General features: G+C 39.8%; 1 protein-coding gene across 3 annotated transcripts in view; it reads right to left on the bottom strand.

The window, feature by feature from the left end:
- The window catches only part of LOC136837763 (DNA-directed RNA polymerase II subunit RPB4-like), a 260,105-nt gene that overhangs the window by 221,805 nt on the left and 19,570 nt on the right, over positions 1-18,730 (bottom strand). The window contains exon 2 of one of the 3 annotated variants that reach the window (XM_067102680.1): positions 6,816-13,495. The exons of the other annotated variants lie outside the window; for them this stretch is intronic. Within the exon in view, the coding sequence (XP_066958781.1) occupies positions 12,138-13,495 (1,358 nt within the window). The 3' untranslated portion in view covers positions 6,816-12,137. Of the gene's footprint in view, positions 1-6,815; positions 13,496-18,730 lie in introns of those variants that run through there. 3 annotated transcript variants of the gene reach the window in all.

Genomic DNA, 18,730 nt, shown 5'->3' with positions numbered 1-18,730 from the left:
AACCAACCCATGTGGTGGACGGGGCTTGTCACCTACAATGCAATGAGAGTGCTGACATGATATTTTGAATTTAGAGTTTGCGGCACTAGTGATATCTATAGCTAAGTAATTACAGTAAACCCCCTGTATTCGCGAGGGATGCATACCACACCCCGACACCAATACAGTAGCTAAAATCCATGAATACTTAAAACCCCTCTAAAAACACTTATAACTGCCTATTTTGATAGTTCAAACAAAAAAAACCTCTGAAAATGATCATACCCAAGTATTTTAATAGTTTTATCACAAAGAGTACATAGTGAAAAAATACTGCGAATGAGAGAATTTTCCATGAATAATATGTATATACGTTCCACAGAGAAATCTGCGAATTGTGAGAACAAGAATATGGGGTTTTACTGTACTTGGTAAGTTACTTATGTAAAATTACTGTATCATAAACATAAAAACACGAAAACAAACCATCTCTATAAAAATTTATACATACAGTATATACAGTGGACCCCTGCTATATCGCAGTTTAGCATTCATGGTTTTAGTTAATTGCAGAATTTTCTATGGAACATAAATCCAAATAAATCACAGAAAATTCACTAATTCGCAGATTTTTTCATAGAGCAATATTCACTAATTACAGTATTTTCAAGTTATTATCGAGACTAAATACATTTTCTTATCATAAAAAAATTACTTACTAATCTTCAAATATTAATATTGGTGTAAACACAGCCAAATACCTATGTGAAACGGGTATACCAAGGTAAACTAACATACTTTATATTAAAGTAAAATCCAACAAAATCACAAAACAGCTGTTTCCTGATTTGTTTTACCAATGTAAGCATACCACAGCTTACCCTCTCTTTCCCAGTATTGTACATATCCTTTAATAAAACATGAATTATTGTATCATAAACATAAAAATATGAAACTAAAACTCCAAATTCATGACACATACGAATGAGTGCGTGCATACGTACTTTACAATGCTTTACTAATTTTCAAATATTAATATTAATGTAAACACAGCTAAACATCAATAAAATGTTATTTCACTTATAGAATACATTTATACTGTATTATTATACTGTATTGATCTTAAATCATTGTAATGTAATGTGTATAAAAAAATTATCTCCCAACATTTGTAATGTTTATATTTTCAGAATCAACTGATTGAGCCTACTACTGAAAATTAGGAAAATAATTTTTTAGCTGCTAAAAGAAACGACGTGTCAATGGATTTATTATTTTTAATTTTGTACATATAAGTAAAATGGGAATACAAAGGTAAACTAACATACTTTATGTTAAAGTAAAATCCCTCAAAATCAGAAAACAGTAAACACACCTCAGTTCATCTCTCTCTCTCTCTCTCAGTAATGTACATATCCTTTAATGAAATATGAATTACTGTATCACAAACATAATAATACGAAAATAAAACTCCAAAAAGTTCACGATGCATACAAATGAGTGTGTGCATAGGCTACTCATGTACATTTTATAAAAAAAAACAACTAGGAGCCATAGTGCGGTGAGAAAACCAGTTTAGGGAGGTGGCTTCCTCCTATAAGGAGAGGGAGAAAACCACTTTATTACCAGGCCAAATTTTAAAAACCTTTGTCCAGTTGTACACTACGAAGCTTTAAGACAATGAGAGTAGCAACATTATTTCTCTCTCTCCATTCGTTTGTTTCTCTCTCTCATTCTCTCATCTCTTTCAAAAAAAAGCATTTACTTATTCTCTCTAATATCCTTCCTCCAGCATTTTTCTTTCACCCTCTGTCTGTGGGAGAGTAAATCTCAGTTACCATGACCACCTGTCAATGAATATGACTTTTTTATAAAATAAAATTTTATTTATACTTATCCAGTAATTACATCGCTGTACTTTCTAACTCGACAGCAGCTTGAATTGTCAAAATTCGCGGCAATACTCTACTCCTTCTGTCCAAGTCTGTGACTAGGCCCCACCCACTTTCTGGGAAGGAGTAACAACCCTTGAAAAGTGCTTCCATTTGTTTCTGCTAAAATGTCCATGTGAGGGGAGGAGGGTGGGCTCTACTCGTAATTACTGTACTGGGTAAGTAAAGATAAAACTTTATTATAAAAATGTCATTTTTATTTAAGTAACTTACCAAGTAATTACATCGCTGAATCTCACATTGATGGATGGTGGGGATTCATGGACATATTATACCCAAAATATTAAATTTCTTAGGGATATATATATATAGTTAGCATCGATAAATGCTTATTGTTCCTTACCTGGAGAGAGAGCTACTGTAGGAAGGTACCGCCTCTGGTTGAAGCTCATCTCAACCTGTAGTGGTGTGGGGGTATAACCTTGGGACACCTCTACTGACATGGAAACTTTCCAGCGAAGGAGTATTCCGCTGGCTGCGAAAGTGTTCATTAGAGCTGTGCAATAAAGACAAACTTCCAATGTCCTACAAAGCTCAAAAACCTTCCCTAACCAAGGGCGTAGCACCAGGAACCAAATAATCCAACCATAATGCCTAGTCACCTTACACCAGCAGAAAAAAAAAAAAAAAAAAAAAAAAAAAAAAAAAAAAAGGTAGGTAACCTGGGTATACCATATCTTCCAGACAAAGATACAGTTGCCTCAAAAAATCTTAGGACGCTTTTGGAACTGAATAGTGGTCCTGAGAATACTCATGTTTCCCGCTCATCCAAATGGGTAAAACATATCATATGTCAGGCAATGCAGCTTGAGGCAGCAGAGTCTTTCCGCCTACTGAAATCCACTCAGGTACCCGTGAACCAGAAGAGGGGGGGAGTTGTGCTGACCCTCAGTCAGGCACCTGATTACTGTAATTTTGCACCTGCACATGGAGCACTCCCGCGTGCTCTACCAGCTCGTATGCCGGGGAAATCACTTTCCATTGTTAAGAGGACACAAATTGTGACTATGTATAAAGAAGGCAAGTCAATGACGGCCATAGCAAAGGAGTTAGGAGTCTCTAAAAATACGGTCTCCATATGGTGTAACAGAGCTGAGGGGAGGGAACTCGAGGTGGTAGTGCACAAAGGAAGAAGGGGTCTGGACGTCCGAGGAAAACATTCAAGAAGACCAATAGCTTGTTAAAGCATACTGTAATAGTATATCCAAGTATTACCAGCAACGAATTGAAGCAATGGAACCCTGAAGTATTGAGAGAGGTGTCAGAACACACCATACAACATTGCCTTAGGGAGGATCTCGCTCTCCCGTCATACCACCGCTAAGAAGCCTTTGCTAACCGAGGCAATGAAGAAGACGCTGAATTTTTGCAAGAAGTACAAAGGTTGGACTTAGGAAGACTGGTCTACTGTGGTATTCAGCGATGAATCATTTTTCTACATAACCAGGGGCACCAGGAAGAAGTTCAGGAGTCCTAGAGGGTCGAGTCAATTTGACTCTAAGTACAGTACTGTATACGGTCAAGACTGAGAAGCTTGCCACCTGCATCATGGTGTGGGGGAGTTTTAGTGGAAAGGGAGGGAGTGAGGGGTTGTAATTTTTACCAAAAAGTACAACAATGAATGGAGATTGGTAGGTAGATGCATTGAAAAACCACTTGTTGCCCTTTAAGGAAAATCAGCACATACATGTTTTTTATGCAAAATGGGGCACCGTGCCACAGGGGAAAGAAGGCAAAAAAGTTATCTGAAGGTAATGGAATTGAGCTTCTGGGTTGGCCAAGGAATTCCCCTGACCTTAATCCAATAGAAAATGTTTGGAGCTTTATGAAGGGGAAGCTATGCTCTATGGATACGTCCTCTGTCCCAAAACTGATTGCTGCCGTAGAAAATGTGTGGTGTAAGAGCTGGATGATAATTATTTTACGGAACTGTCTAGTTCAATGAAGAGAAGAACTGATTATGTTTTAAGGCATAAGGGAGGTATGTCTAAATATTGAATAAAAGCATAAGGGGGATATGGCTAAATACTGAATAAAGAGTACTGAGTAGAATTATCTTTTTCAACCTGTACATTTTATTTTCAATTTTTTTTTCCCCACATAAGAGTCCTCAGATTTTTCAGATATCTTGGTAGTGCTAAGATTTTTAAGGAGATTGCACACTCGGTCGGAAGAGTTGCTCTGTAAGCTTCCTCCCTCATTGCCATGCCTGCTACGGACAAGGGCCCTAAGGTGCTGCAGATGTCGTAGGTGATTTCAGTGTCCAGGAGATAGTGCATTGCAAAAACTGACCATCTCTAGTAGGTTGTTTGGAGACTGGAAGACAAGGACAAGTTATGCTTGAAGACTAATGAGATGGCCACTGCTTTCACCTCAAGGGAGGGCAGAGAATCCTCTCCAATTTGTGAATGAGCTTCCAGGATTACATCCATTACAAAGAATGAGATAGTGTTCTTAGAGAGAGGTCTGGAAGGATTCTTTACTGAACACCATAAATTGCTTGCCTGGCCTCTGATCTCCTCAGTCCTGTGAAGATAATATCTGAGAGCTCTCACAGGACAAAGAGCTCCTTTCTCTTCCTCTGAGCCTAAAATCTCCATCAAGTTCTTTACTGTAAAGTAGTGGGGCCAGGGTTTTGAGGGTATTTCGTTTTTGGCAAGAAAACCCAAAGTTAGATGGCAAACTGCGTCATCCTGGGAGAAACTCACCCTTTTGTCCAAGGAGTGGAGTTTGCTAACCGTCTTAGCTGTTGCTAGTGCCATAAGAAACAGCGTCTTCCTGGTTAAGACCCTGAGGGAGGTTGAGCGAAGGGGTTCAAAACAAGGTCCTGAGATCAATTTAAGACTACGTTAAGACTGCAAGAAACTGTTGGTTCTGTTTTAGGTCTGGGTGAGTCAAAGGATTTAATGAGGTTCGAGATGTCTTGGTTTGAGGTAAGGTCCAGGCCTCTGTGACAAAATAATGAGGTAAGCATAGATCTATAACCTCTAATGTTAGAGAAAGAGAGGCCTCTGGAGGACCTTAAATACATGAGGAGGTCTGCCAGCTGTGTCAAAGACGTCTTAGAAGACGAGATGTTATGTCTTCTGCACCAAAGTCTAAAGATGGACCACTTTGCTTGATAGACTTTATTAGGGACTGTTGTCTGCTACTGGAAATAGCTTGTGCCACAAGCCTTGGAAAATCATTTTGATCGAAAGAGTTTGATGACAGTCAAATCCCTGTCGGGGCCAGAGTAGATACGTTTTGATGCAACCTGAAATGAAGCTGTCTGAGCAGCTCTGGAATACAGTAATACCCCTAACTTGCGTGATTCAAGCTGCGCGATTTCACAGGCACACGAATTTTTCATTGGAACCTAACTAATGGTCATACACAAGTTTTTCACAGACTTGTGAACATTTGCGAACACTGAGAAACCCAGCAAAAGTGTTATGTTTAATTTTTTATGTAATTTATAAGTTTTCAAGCTTTTATGTGTAAATTAAATAACATTCAATATTAAAAGTAATAATTTCTCTCTCTCTCTCTCTCTCTTTTACTGAGATGAGAGAATTTTTATGGTACATGGTTACAGGTATGTTTATTTGTTTTGTACGATAAATAAATGTTTTACCTAATAGTAAGTACTAATTTTCAAATATTAATAAGATTAAATAATAATAATAATAATATTATAACTATAATTACAAAATTCATATTATTTTAAACAAACAAATTCTTCCCCTCATCTTTTGTAAGAAGCTCGAAGGCAAAAGCTGTCAGACATGTCATTTAACATGACAAGAAGGGGGAGTGTTGCTGATCAGTGGTCAAATGTTTCTTGTAATCCTCTCTCTCTCTCTTCTTCTGTCTGTAATAATTCATAAGAAATTTCACTTTCTTAAGTAAGGACAACTGTTATCTCTCTCTCTCTCTCTCTCTCTCTCTTGTTCATAGTTACCCAACCTATGTATTACTGTTTCTCTGTATGTCTTTAACTGTACAGTAGATAATTTTAAATTGATCTAATTTTACCTGTACTGTTTACAAATGGTAAATGCGCCGTTCTAAAACAAAAGACATAGAACATTTCAGAACAAAGAGGAAGAGAGAGAATAAAGAAGTTTCTAAAAACGAGGTTGAGAAGACTTCTAAAAATAGATCGGTGGAATGGGGGTAGCGAGAAATATGATACTAATCTTCACACACTCCTATATTCTTACATTAATCATTTATTTCTTTTTTTAAGGTAATGTATTAAGCTAACTTTTAAATGAAATTACAGTAACTTTAATTTCATTTAAAAGTTAGTTTAATACTGAATTTCCACCTTTTGATATCTAACGTAAGAAAACTTCTCTCTCTCTCTTGTTATTCTCTCTATCTCCATGATAATTCATAAATAATTTATCTTGATATTTCAATAACGACATCTCTCTCTCTCTCTCTCTCTCTCTCTCTCGTGTTATTCTCTGTCTCCGTAATAATTGACAAATAATTTCACTCTTTAAGTAAGGGCAACCTCTCTCTCTCTCTCTCTCTCTCTCTCTCTCTCTCTCTCTAGTCAGCACTCACACATTTTTACAACTTATTATTTCTCTGTACGTCTTTACCTGTACAGCAGATAGTTTAAATTGATCTAATTTTACCTGTACTGTCTATGAAAAGTAAATGTGCTAGTGTGGCAAATATGTTCTAAAACATTGAGACATAATAACTAAGAGTTGTATTAGTCAAAATAAAAAACACTTGTTTGTTCATGAAAAAGCATTGCAGAACAAAGAGAAAGAGAAGTAGAATAAAGAAGTTATTAAAAAGAGGTTGGGAAGACTTCTAAAAATAGATCGGTTGGAAGGGGAGAGAGAGAGAAATTCTTTTCCAACTCTATTTTTATGTCAACCATTTATTTCTTTTTTTAAGGTAACGTATCAAACTAACTTTTAAATGAAATTCGGTCTTTAATTTCATTTAAAAGTTAACTTAATAATTTGGGAGCATGATTAGGGTCATATTTAGTGTTTAAACTTTAGAAATAAGCATTTATTAGCATTTTTAGAGACCGTGCCAAACTTACATGAAAATTAACCCTGCCCGAGGGGTTCTGGAACCTAACCTTGCGTAAGTTCAGGGTATGACTGTGGTGGGAAGGAGTCTCGGATAGTCCCCCAGAAGGGCTAGAAAATCTGAAAACCACAAAAGGATATTGATACCTATCAAGTGCAGCCACTTTGCCAGGGGGGCAAGAACTTGTGAAGACCTGTGGGGCTGTCGACAGGCAGAAGCACAATGCTTTCAATTGCAATACTTTGTTTTGGTACACAAACCTCAAAAACTTTCTTGAAGCTGGATGAATCGCGGTGTGAAAATAAGCGTCTTGCATATTTAGGGAGATCATCCAATCCCCCTGACGGATGGACGCAAGAACGGACTGATCTGTTTCCATCTTGAATCTTTTCTCGATGAAACATTCAGGGAGTTAGCACTGAGAACCAGTCTCCATCCTCTAATTGATTTGGGGACCTCAAACAGCCGATTGTAGAACCCCATCGACGTGATGTCCTCTACTACTACTTCTACTGCCTCTCCCTTGAGAAGCGATGAGACCTCCTCTGACGGCTAAAAACTGCTCTGATCCTGCAGAGTGAGCAGTCAATGTCATCAGCGTGCTGACTAGGGGAGGCCTCTTTTTGAAAGGAATTGAGTACCCTTCCTTCAGTACTTCTACAATCCATGGTTCCACCCCTTTGGTGCTCCAACTTTCCCAAAACAGTTGGAGCCTGATGCAGGCTTTGAAGATTTCTTAATGGCTTGGGAGGAGAAACGGACACTAGTCTGAGGTCTAGACTGAGATCCCTGTCTTCCTCCTCGAAAGGGCTGCCTCTGAAGAGGTGAAGTCGATTTGAATGAAGAAGTGGACCAATCCCTAGGGCGTCTAGTGGATTGGGCCAAATTGTCCTGGGTTGATTTCTTCTGGAGTTCAAGAGTAATTTCATTCACCAATGCTTGTGAGAAAAGTGATGGCGATTAAGGGGTGGGGGAGAAAAGGAGAGCTGACCTCTGAGAGTCAGTAAAACTCTTGGAGGTGAATGAACACCAGAGCTCTCTTTTCTTTAAATTCCCATGGCAAAAATGGAGGCCAATTCCTCGGAAGCATCTCTAATAGCTGTCTATGCAGTAGAAAACAGTGAGCCAGTCCGAAGAACAATCTTCAGAGTGGGGAAAAGTCCTGTATCTTTTTTGCTAAAGCTCCAACTGACCAGTCAAGGAAACTTAGCACTTTCAAAGTCTTAAAGAGATTCTTCAACAAGTTATCAATTCCCCTCCTGGAAAAATCACTTTAGCTGCATCAAATGCAGAATTGTGTGCGGAATCTATCAGTGCAGAGAAGTCCCCCTGGGAGGAAGCAGCCACTCCCAAGGAGTGATAGCACCTCTTAGACAGCGAAGGGGGAATGCAGAAAGAGGATCCTCTTCTCCAAAAGCCAAAGATCCACATCTTCCAGAGGCTTCCTAGCCGACAAAGATAGAACCATCTTTGGGAATCAGGAGCATTCAGATGGGTTATTCATCAAAAAGGTTGACTGAGGAGCTGCATGCGAGAAGTAGTCTAAAAATGCCACAAGAAAAAACTTCAGGAGGGCAACACATACTGACAGAGATGAATCCTGTATGACTCCTATTCTTCCGATGACAACTGCAGAGCCAAAGGGTCCAAGGGAGTCTTCGATGGAAGAGGTTTCTTCAAAAGATCTAAAATACTATTCAGCTGGCGCTGGACTGGTTCTAGAGAAGGATCTAACTCCTCATCTGCAACTGAAGAAACTTGATGAGAGAGAATTGGCGTCAAGCACATAGCCGGAGTTGGAGTGGACAGCTGGAACTCGGCGCCCAGCTGATGGGCTCTCATGGGATAACAGAAGTTTGGGAGCCAAACGATGCTTGGGCGCTAGGGCATCATTGGACGCTTCGACAACAATGAAGGGCGCCTGGGCACCAGATACTGGCGGTCAGGAGACAGTTGAGCTGAAGGTAGCCGCTTGGGGCTATCCCAGAAGCTGCAAGATGCTTGGGGGCTCTGGAGAGGCTCTTTAGGCCTTTTGCAGGGGATGGGGGATTGCTCCAAACCAGAAGAATGCCTCTTTAAGGGGAGAGACTTCTTCAAGAAACACCACTGGTGCCTTGAATCTGGGCTGGGTGTTCCTGGGCTCAAGGAGAGATGGTGGACATCTGAGACGTCTCTCCAACAGCCTTCTGTCACAGCCTGGGACACAACAGGCCCGACCGAGGGGGTGACTATCCGTGTACAGATCCCACCAACCTCCCTTGGGACTCCAGTATACCTCCTCCCAGGTTTAGGGGTCTGGCAGTGACCTTTGCCTAGGAGAGTCGTCGGGACAGGTGGCCACCTCCACAATCGCTTCACTGGCACTTTTATCACTGAATTTATTTATCAAGAAATGCACTGATTCACCCAGTTGTGTCACTGTACTTACCATTAGACCAAACTTTTGGTCAAACTTGCTCTCTAGACTGGCAAAGCAACCCAGTCCGGGAGCAAGGGAGCCAGGTGAGGGAGGAGCGGGAGGGCTTGGTGCAAAAGACACATTAGAAACAGGAGAGGTAACAATGGGTACATCAATACTCACTGGTTTGGGAATTGAGCTATTACCTAAACCTTTACTATCAGCTCTAGCGGCCGCTTTCCTCTTTTTCTCTCTTTCTAGCTTAAAAAGATGAGAAGTTAAGCTCTTCCACACCTTCTCATCCCAACCTACACACTTGTTACACATAATTGAACTGACCTGACTTTTGCAAGAACAAATGGTATGAGCGTCAACCTGGTAAAGGCTGCAATACCGAAAACTGGATGAGCTAGAGTCTGACATAATCAAAAACTAGACAATAAGTTACAAAGGTTACAAAAAAACCGAGAAAATCTTCCATGAGAACACTAAGGAAAAACAGCCTAACATTGATTCTCGTAACGAACTACCAAGCTATTAAATAACCAATCGGCAAATCTCGCTAAGAGAAAAAGCTATTCAACACAAGTCACGAAGAATTCTTAAACAATAATCAAAATCAGACACAAGTCAAAATCAGCAGTTAAACAACAAAAAATTAGCGCCGAAGGCAATCAATTCAGAATAGTTCACCGAAACGGGGAGCTAACAGGAGGAATTCCAAAAACCAAGCTGCATTTCTACAACTGTGTGAACTCTAGGACCGCATAAACAAATTGATGCGCTTTTCGAGAGTTGTTCCTCTCCTTCCCAGAGAGTGGGAGGGGCCTAGTCACCAACTTGGACGGAAGAAGTAGAGTATTGCTGCGAATTTCGAAAATTCAAGCTGCCGTTGAGTTAAAACTACAGCAATGTAATTACTGGGTAAGTTGCTTAAATAAAACTTAATTTTACAGTGACAGATGAGTTGCAACAGAGTACTGTATTAAAGGGCATGGGTTTAGGCACATGCGCTATCATGTGAATGCAACCCTAGGGCAAGTGGTGAACCACAGATAGGCCAAGGAGCAGCATGACTGCAGGCAAACAGATAATCCCAGTACCCATAAGCATCATAAAGTGGAGATCTTTTGCATGCAAACATTCTCTGTGAAACATACATGGAAGATAGAGGAGCAGTTCTCTTGTCCCAAGACAGAACAACCCACGGTACAAAGCGTGCTTCATAAGACCTGTGTCAGTTGCATCTGTAGTGGATGGTTTACCACCTGTCAATTCCCAGAGCTTGGGAAGGGCACTCACCTCTAGTTCTACAGGACTTCTTATGAGAAGTCAAGTCAGCTTAAGCTTTTTTCTCCTACAGGAGAACGATGAAGAAGACAAGGAGGAGGACAAAAAAATAGTTTACCAATGAGGAAGAGACGGTAGAAGGACAGAGCTTGCACTTCTTCCCCTTGTCCCTGGCTCACTTCTTGCTCACCTTTAATGCACGAATGGTCAAGGCAGGTGTGTTGCTATAGTTGTCATTGTAGATGTCATGACAATTCCAATAAGAGGTCCAAGTGCCTCAGGAGGATCAGACTCATTAGCGGATGCAGGAGCCTCTTCAGTCTTGGCTGAAGCTAAGTGGTTGGAAAAAGTGGTGAAGGACAAACTTCCTAGAATGTTAAGGGAAGGCCACATTTCCCCAAGGGATGCAATCAAAGGTAACATACCTGGAACACATTATGAATAAGTCAGTGTGCAGGTGGTAGTAATGTAGAAGGAGCACGGAGACTTACAGGAGGGGCAAGGAGAAAGAACTAGATGGATTTGATCATGTCATCAGGGGATTATTTGACCATGAGGAAGTCAGCGAATGCTTCTCATCCTTTTTCATCTTCCTATCAAACCTTTCTCACTGTAAGGATGGCCACTCTAAAAACATCCTGTTGGAGGAAATAGGGCTGCAAATCCTACTTCTTCATGAAGCATAGAATCTGTGTGGGACATCAAAAATCAGAGGAGACATGACGTGTCCACACATCCATTCTTTCCCTCACAATGCCTTAGGCTTGTTTTTTTTCATATTTATTTTTAAAAAACTTACAACCATCAGCAGACATAAACCAAAGTAAAGGGTTGTTTCAACTCACCTAGTATAGTCAGAATGTCAATACTAAAAAAGAAAGCTACTGGGAATGGCATCTGAGTAAGGATATTCACCCAAGGCTATTCACCCACTTACCTCCTTAACCACCAATTAATTACCTTATTACTAAGTTTCAACAACCAATAAAGAGCTCAGGCTGAAGAATACCCCTACACAAAGGGGATGATTTATATTTCCGTATGAGCAAAAAAACTCTATTTTTAAAGGTTTTTTGTTCATACAGAAATATAAATCATCCCTTTCGTGTAGGAGTATTCTTCAGCCTGAGTTCTTTATGGAAGATAAACATAACACTCCATCTCTGTCACCTAATAACACACAAATTACCTATAAGAGTATGTTCTGTGATCCCTACCATATAAGTCACTTGATTTCTACATACAGAACAACAAAATATACATTTGTTGACAAAGTTAATCTTTGATCTACATAGTGCCTGTAAGCACTGAGCTGTATTATGCATTTCCTAGTGTAGGATGAAAAAATGTAACATATAATCAAATTACACATTTCTAACACAGGAAAAAGGCCACAATTATTTAACATATCTAAAGTTAATTAACATAAAACTAACATAATAGCTATGCACTAAAATGTATGCAAAACAAGACTATTTCCGTTTAGGAGCATGAATAAATCCAAAAGACATAAGGTGATCATATATTTTCCTGATTTTATTAACATCTATTTTGAGGAGAGTTCGTGCCTGTGCCAAGCGTAATCCATTATTTCGTCTACATTCATCAATAAATATGCCTTTAAATCGTATGAAATCCTCAGGTAAAAGACGTGTTTCTGAGGCAATTTCTTTTTCTCTATCACTAAGACTGTCATAACCAGGCATGCCTATAATATTAAGGGGAACACTAACTCTCCTGGATGAACTTGGAATAGTCAATCCAAATGAAGTGACATTTTTATGGGATACGACATCCCAAACAGTTTTATCACCAACACTGTGGGCAATGACAAGATTCCGACGTTCTTTCATATTAACTTCCCTTCTTTTCTTCAAGGTTTCGTATGTCATGATACCATTTTGTTTTTTAATACCATTAAATCTATACTCCAAGAGTTCAACAATATGCCTTTTCAATTCCATCTCACACTTTAAGCCTTCTAGCAACAGGTCCATTTCCATGAAGTCTAAAAGATTGTAAAATCTTGGAAGAGAATCTGCAAAAGCTGCTTTCAAATAAGGCTTGTACCGATTCAAATGATAAGTTGACTTGCTCATTGCAATGAGGCCATGATCTCTAATGAGTTTCTTCCTTTGAAATCTTTCACCAAGTTTTCTACGATACTTATCTAACAAACACATTTGCAATTCTATCCCCAGCGAAGGTTTTGCATCATCTTCGAAGAGCTTCAAGTCTAAATCTTGAATCTCCAATTCTGCATTATGGTCAAATTCAACCTCAAAATCACTCCTTGCAGCATTATATCCTGCCATATCACGAAAAAATGCTGTCCCTGGTATTGGTCTTGGTGGATCATCACTACCTCCCTTGTAAGTTATTGGTTGTGGATACACAATGTTCTCATTCTGCTCTTCTAAAAGTGGGAACTCCGGATGGGGATCTTCTACATAGAACTTCAAATAATGCTCACGACACTCTTCTGGCGATTTTCTTTGCATCCTGTTACTAATATCTACCCAATTTCCAAAACCACATTCAATTACAGAATTAATTAACCTAAGTTCCTCTTTAGCTTGCCAACCTGAACTGAAAACGCTGAAGTCATTTTTAATGATTATGTACTTATGGTTATTTTTATGTGAACTAAACTCAACTCCTTTAGCAAAACATGGAACACAAATAATGGTTGGCATCTCTTTCAAATCTTGGCATTGTGCACACTGAATATATGGTTCCTTTGTAAGAGATTTACAATGACCACATATTATCTGATCATCATCCAGCAAACTGCCAATCTCGACTCTTGCATTAGAAAAGGCATCCATACCTGCAATATGGTAATGGGAACTCTTTAAACACATTTCATTACCTAAGAATGAACAAATTTCAAAAATTATTTTGTACTACTGCTGCCTGAAAAAAATCTTATCAACTGCAGTAAGTACAGTAATACATAAAATTTCCTTTACCAAATTATATGTTAGCACCAAATAACTGACTTTTCTCAAAAAATATTTTATTCCATAGCGGTGCTGATCCAGTAAAACTCACAATAAAAGTACCCCGGGACTCTCAAACTGAGGCTGAATCATTTTATGGGAAACTTGTTTTTTAACAAATTTGTTTAATTTTGCACAATAAATGTTAAAAGTAACTTGTATTTTTCCTATGTATACAAACCAGACTTTTATACTGGAGTATCCTTCAATGCCAGCTGGAATCGGTCACTGAACTTAGTAAAACGGTAGTTACTAACTAGTCAAGGGGGGTGAGCAGGGGAATACACATTACTCAACAACCCACACTAGCCACTATTCCTTCAGCCACAGGGACAGAGTAGGGGCAGTTACTATGGAAATACAAACCACTGTCTTTTATATAGGACTTACTCATTAGGGGGGAGGTCATCCCCATGATCTGACGGGAGTAGAACATCATCCCAAAATGTTATGCTCCCAGTTGTGCTCGCAATCAGGGGGTGTTGTAATTCCTATAACCTCCTACTGGTCTAATGAAAAGGTTGACCAGAGCAGTACAGCACCCAGCTAGATTACCCTGACTGCTGAAGGATATTAAAGTAAAGAAAAACATCAGAGAACCATGAAATCCCTGGTGTAGCTCTATCTATGCTCCCAACTCAATTGTTAAAATGGTGTTTTCATAATAAAATTAAGTTTCATATATACTTACCAAGTAATTACATAGTTATACTTTCTACTCGATCGGCAGTTAAAAATTTGAAATTCGGGGCAGCAATTCATTTATTTTAAGTGTAGGTAACAACCCCGCCCTCTAACAGGAGAGAAAATCACTTCTCTTGTGCTTAATTGTCCATCAGAGGGGAGGAGGGAGGGCTCTGATCTGTAATTACTTGGTAAGTAAATATGAAATGAAGTTTTCATAATAAAACTAATATTGTAATACCTACCTGAACACCTGAATTAGCCCCGGTTACCCACCAGCCTGAACTATCCCCATAACTTTTTACCCAATGATTGGGTAATTTACTGTCAGCGTTACCAACGCTTACAGGAAATCTTGTCAAGTACCGTTGGCAACACTGCTGCAAGTCACAAACACGCGAGGCCGGGTTCCCCAATTGCTTATCACTAATCAAATTGAAGTGGGGAGGAGGAGGAGGGGAATCATTCAGGTGTTCAGGTAGGTATGACAATATTAGTTTTATTATTATGAAAACTTCATATTGCAATACACCCCCTGAACACCTGAATTAGCCCAATTAACAAAATTTCATGGAGGTGGGATCAATCTAATTTCAGCCCGACCTGCCAAACGGGACAGCAGGAACTCATTATTCACCTACTTTGCCTATATGCAAGTATTCTCACCTGGTTATCCACTTGGCAGGAGAGAATGCCTGGAGAGAGAGAGAGAGTACCCTCGGCGTCAGTCCCGAGTCTCGGTACTGTCTGAGTCGAGCTACCTCTGATGGTATTCAAACCTCCTCATGGATAGAGAGTGGCAAAACTAATCTACCATGTGGCTAATCAAAGCCTCTCATGCGTAGCAGAGAACAACGACCTCCTGTGTGGCTAATCAAAGCACTCTCATGTATGGAGGGGATGATGAACCTCCCATGTGGCTAATCAAAGCACTCTCATGTATGGAGGGGTACGACAAACCTCCCATGTGGCTATTGTAGCCTCGCATGTATGGAGGAAAAGCTGAATGTGCAGTCTCTTCAGTCTTCGCAGTATGATGCAGCCGACACCTGTACAGAAGAGGGGGGGAGGTTGAAGAAAATCCTATCAATCTGGCTCAGTCTATTTACACTGTGCTAATAACCTACCTAATGTTTACCTATAGCTCCTGATCAATTCAGAATTCCCGATTCCTAGCCTATCTTGAAACCTAACCTAACTTCCCTCCACCCCGATCTTATCCTACCTACAATATCGTGTTGGCTGCCACAAACGGACCGAGCGAGTAACCCTTCCCCGACGAAAATTGGATGTCTCTGAGGTAAAAGGTTGTAAAGACCGACACTGATTCCCAAGTGGCCGCTTCTAGGATTGTCGACACCGAATAATTCTTAAGGAAGGCCGACGATGTCGCCATTCCTCTAATGCTATGTGCCTTCGGATGGGCAGACGAAGTTGAAGGTTCCAAAGAAGAAGAAGAGTCCTCTGACGCTTGTTAAATAACTTCCCGCAGAAAGAAACTGATTGCGTTCTTAGAGATCGAACGTGAAGGGCATTTAGGAGAGACGAATAACGTTCTCGGGCGAGGCAAAAGTTTCTCGGTCCGAGACAGGTAGGCTTTTAAAGCCCTCACTGGGCATAACAACATTTCAGCAGCGTCGCAACCTACAGTCTTCTAAGGATGTGACTTTGAATGCTCTAGGTAACGGATTCATTTCCGATTTAGACTTTGCCACGAACTCTGGTAAATATGAAAGAAAAATATCGTTTCCCGAGATGGAGACTGTCCTGGATATCGCCTGAATCTCTCCGACCCTCTTGGCCGTAGCCAACGCAATTAGAAAGAGGACTTTCTTAGTTAATTGCCTTAGGGGCAAAGACTCTAAAGGTTCGAAGGCTGCCGACTTTAGGACATTCAATACAACCGCTAAATCCCACGAGGGGGCCCGAAGCGGAAGAGTTGGGCGCTCTATTTTAAAAGACTTCAACAGGTCATGGAGAATCTTACTGGATGAAAGTTCCGGAAGATGAAAACGGAACGCACTGCTTAGCATTGACCTGTACCCAGCAATTGTTGAGAAGGAAAGTTTCTTGTCTATTCTTAAAAATAGCAAGAAGTCTGCTACTTTTGCAACCGTTGGGCGCGAAATAGAATGTCCTTGTTTCCGGCACCATACGTGATACATTGCCCACTTGGCCTGGTATAACTTCCTGGTTGAATTCCTTAGGCAGAGAGACAGTTGTTTAGCCACTGCTTTAGAGAGTCCCGCATGACGGGCCGCTCGCTGGATAGTCTCCACGCAGCTAGCTTCAGCACGCGGAGGTTCCGGTGGAAGTGCGGCTGTTTGAGTAAATCTCTCCTCTATGGGAGGAATACCGGAACTTCTGTTAACAGGTCCAGGAGGTTTGGAAACCAAGGTCTCTGGGGCCATAATGGGCAGATCAATGTCATCTGAGTGTTTTTGCAGATTCTGAGGTTTGCTAACACTTCCTGTATCATCCCGAAGGGAGGAAAAGCATAGACCTGTAAATTGTCCCATGAGTGCAACATTGCGTCTGTCCCGCAAGAAATGGGGTTGGCTACCGGGGAGAAGTAAACTGGAAGGTGATGGTTCATCCTGGTGGCGAAAAGATCTACCGTCGCTGGCCATTTCTTGAGCAGCAGTTGCACCTCGTCCTGCACTAATGTCCATTCTCCTCCGAGAATTTCCTGAGATCGACTCAGAGCGTCCACCAAGACGTTGAGCTTTCCCGACACGAACTGGGGAATGAGCGAAACTGTGTGTTCTTCGCACCAACGGAGAACTCTCTGTGCTACATCGTTCAGCACCCGTGATCTCGTTCCCCCCTTCTTTTTGAGATAAGATACTGCTGTAACGTTGTCGCAGAACAACGCTACGGTCTTGTTGTTTACTTGTTCTGCAAAGTGATTCAGCGCCTCTTCGACTGCTCTTAACCCTTAAACGCCTGTTGGACGTAGCAAACGTTGACTAAAATTGTCTGTTGAATGCCGAGTGGGCGTAGCAAGCGTTGACTACAAAAAATTTACACCTTTGGTCAACTTTGACTTCGACCAAATGGTTCAAAAAAATCGCAATTTCTAAGCTAAAGTCGCTTACATTCTAGTAATATTCAATCATGTACCTTCATTTTGCAACAAATTGGAAGTCTCTAGCACAATATTTCGATTTATGGTGAATTTTTGAAAAAAAACTTTTCTTACGCCAGCATTGTAACTTGGCGAAAATTTCAGAAATTCTTTCGTCATTTTGTCGTAATTTTTGCACTGTTCTATATTAGCCGTTACATAAAGTTTTATATATGAAAATGTGCGCAATTTCATGTAAAATACAACAACATACAACCCATGATTGTAGCTTTTATCAGTTTTGAAATATTTTCATATAAATCACGATAACTGCCAAAATTTCAACCTTGGTCAACTTTGACTCGAAACCGAAGAAATGGTCAAAAAACGCAATTGTAAGCTAAAACTCTTACATTCTAGTAATATTCAATCATTTACCTTCATTTTGCAACCAATTGGAAGTCTCTAGCACAATATTTCAATTTATGGTGAATTTTTGAAAAAACTTTTTCCAAAAGATCCGGCGCCAGAAATTCTTTAAATCACGTTGTCGTAATGTTTGCACTATTTTATATTAGTCGTTACATAAAGTTTTATATATGGAAATATGCGCAATTTCATGTAGAATACAACAGAAAATAACTCATGGTTGTAGCTTTTATCAGTTTTGAAATATTTTCATATAAATCACGATAACTGCCAAAATTTCAACCTTGGTCAACTTTAACTTTGTCGACCGAAATGGTCAAAAACGCAATTATAAGCTAAAACTCTTACATTCTAGTAATATTCAATCATGTACCTTCATTTTGCAACAAACTGGAAGTCTCTAGCACAATATTTCAATTTATGGTGAATTTCTGAAAAAACAAATTTTTTCCTTACGTCTTTGTGTGATAACTCGGCGAACATCTCAGAAATTCTTTCGTCATGTTGTCGTAATGTTTGCATCGTTTACATTAGTCGTTACATAAACTTTTATATATGAAAATGTGCGCAATTTCATGTAGAATACAACAGAAATTAGCTCATGGTTGTAGCTTTTATCAGTTTTGAAATATTTTCACATAAATCACGATAACTGCCAAAATTTCAACCTTCAGTCAACTTTAACTGGCGACCGAAATGGTAAAAAAATGCAATTGTAAGCTAAAACTCTTACATTCTAGTAATATTCAATCATTTACCTTCATTTTGCAATAAATTGGAAGTCTCTTGCACAATATTTCGATTTATCGTGAATTTTTGAAAAAAACATTTTCCTTACGTCTGCTGTGCTGTAACTCAGCGAACATCTCAGAAATTCTTTCGT

Source organism: Macrobrachium rosenbergii, chromosome 59, assembly GCF_040412425.1.
Source record: "Macrobrachium rosenbergii isolate ZJJX-2024 chromosome 59, ASM4041242v1, whole genome shotgun sequence".
NCBI classification, from domain to species: domain Eukaryota; kingdom Metazoa; phylum Arthropoda; class Malacostraca; order Decapoda; family Palaemonidae; genus Macrobrachium; species Macrobrachium rosenbergii.
Note: the sequence above shows the minus strand (reverse complement) of the source record. Positions and strands in the feature narration are given on the sequence as shown.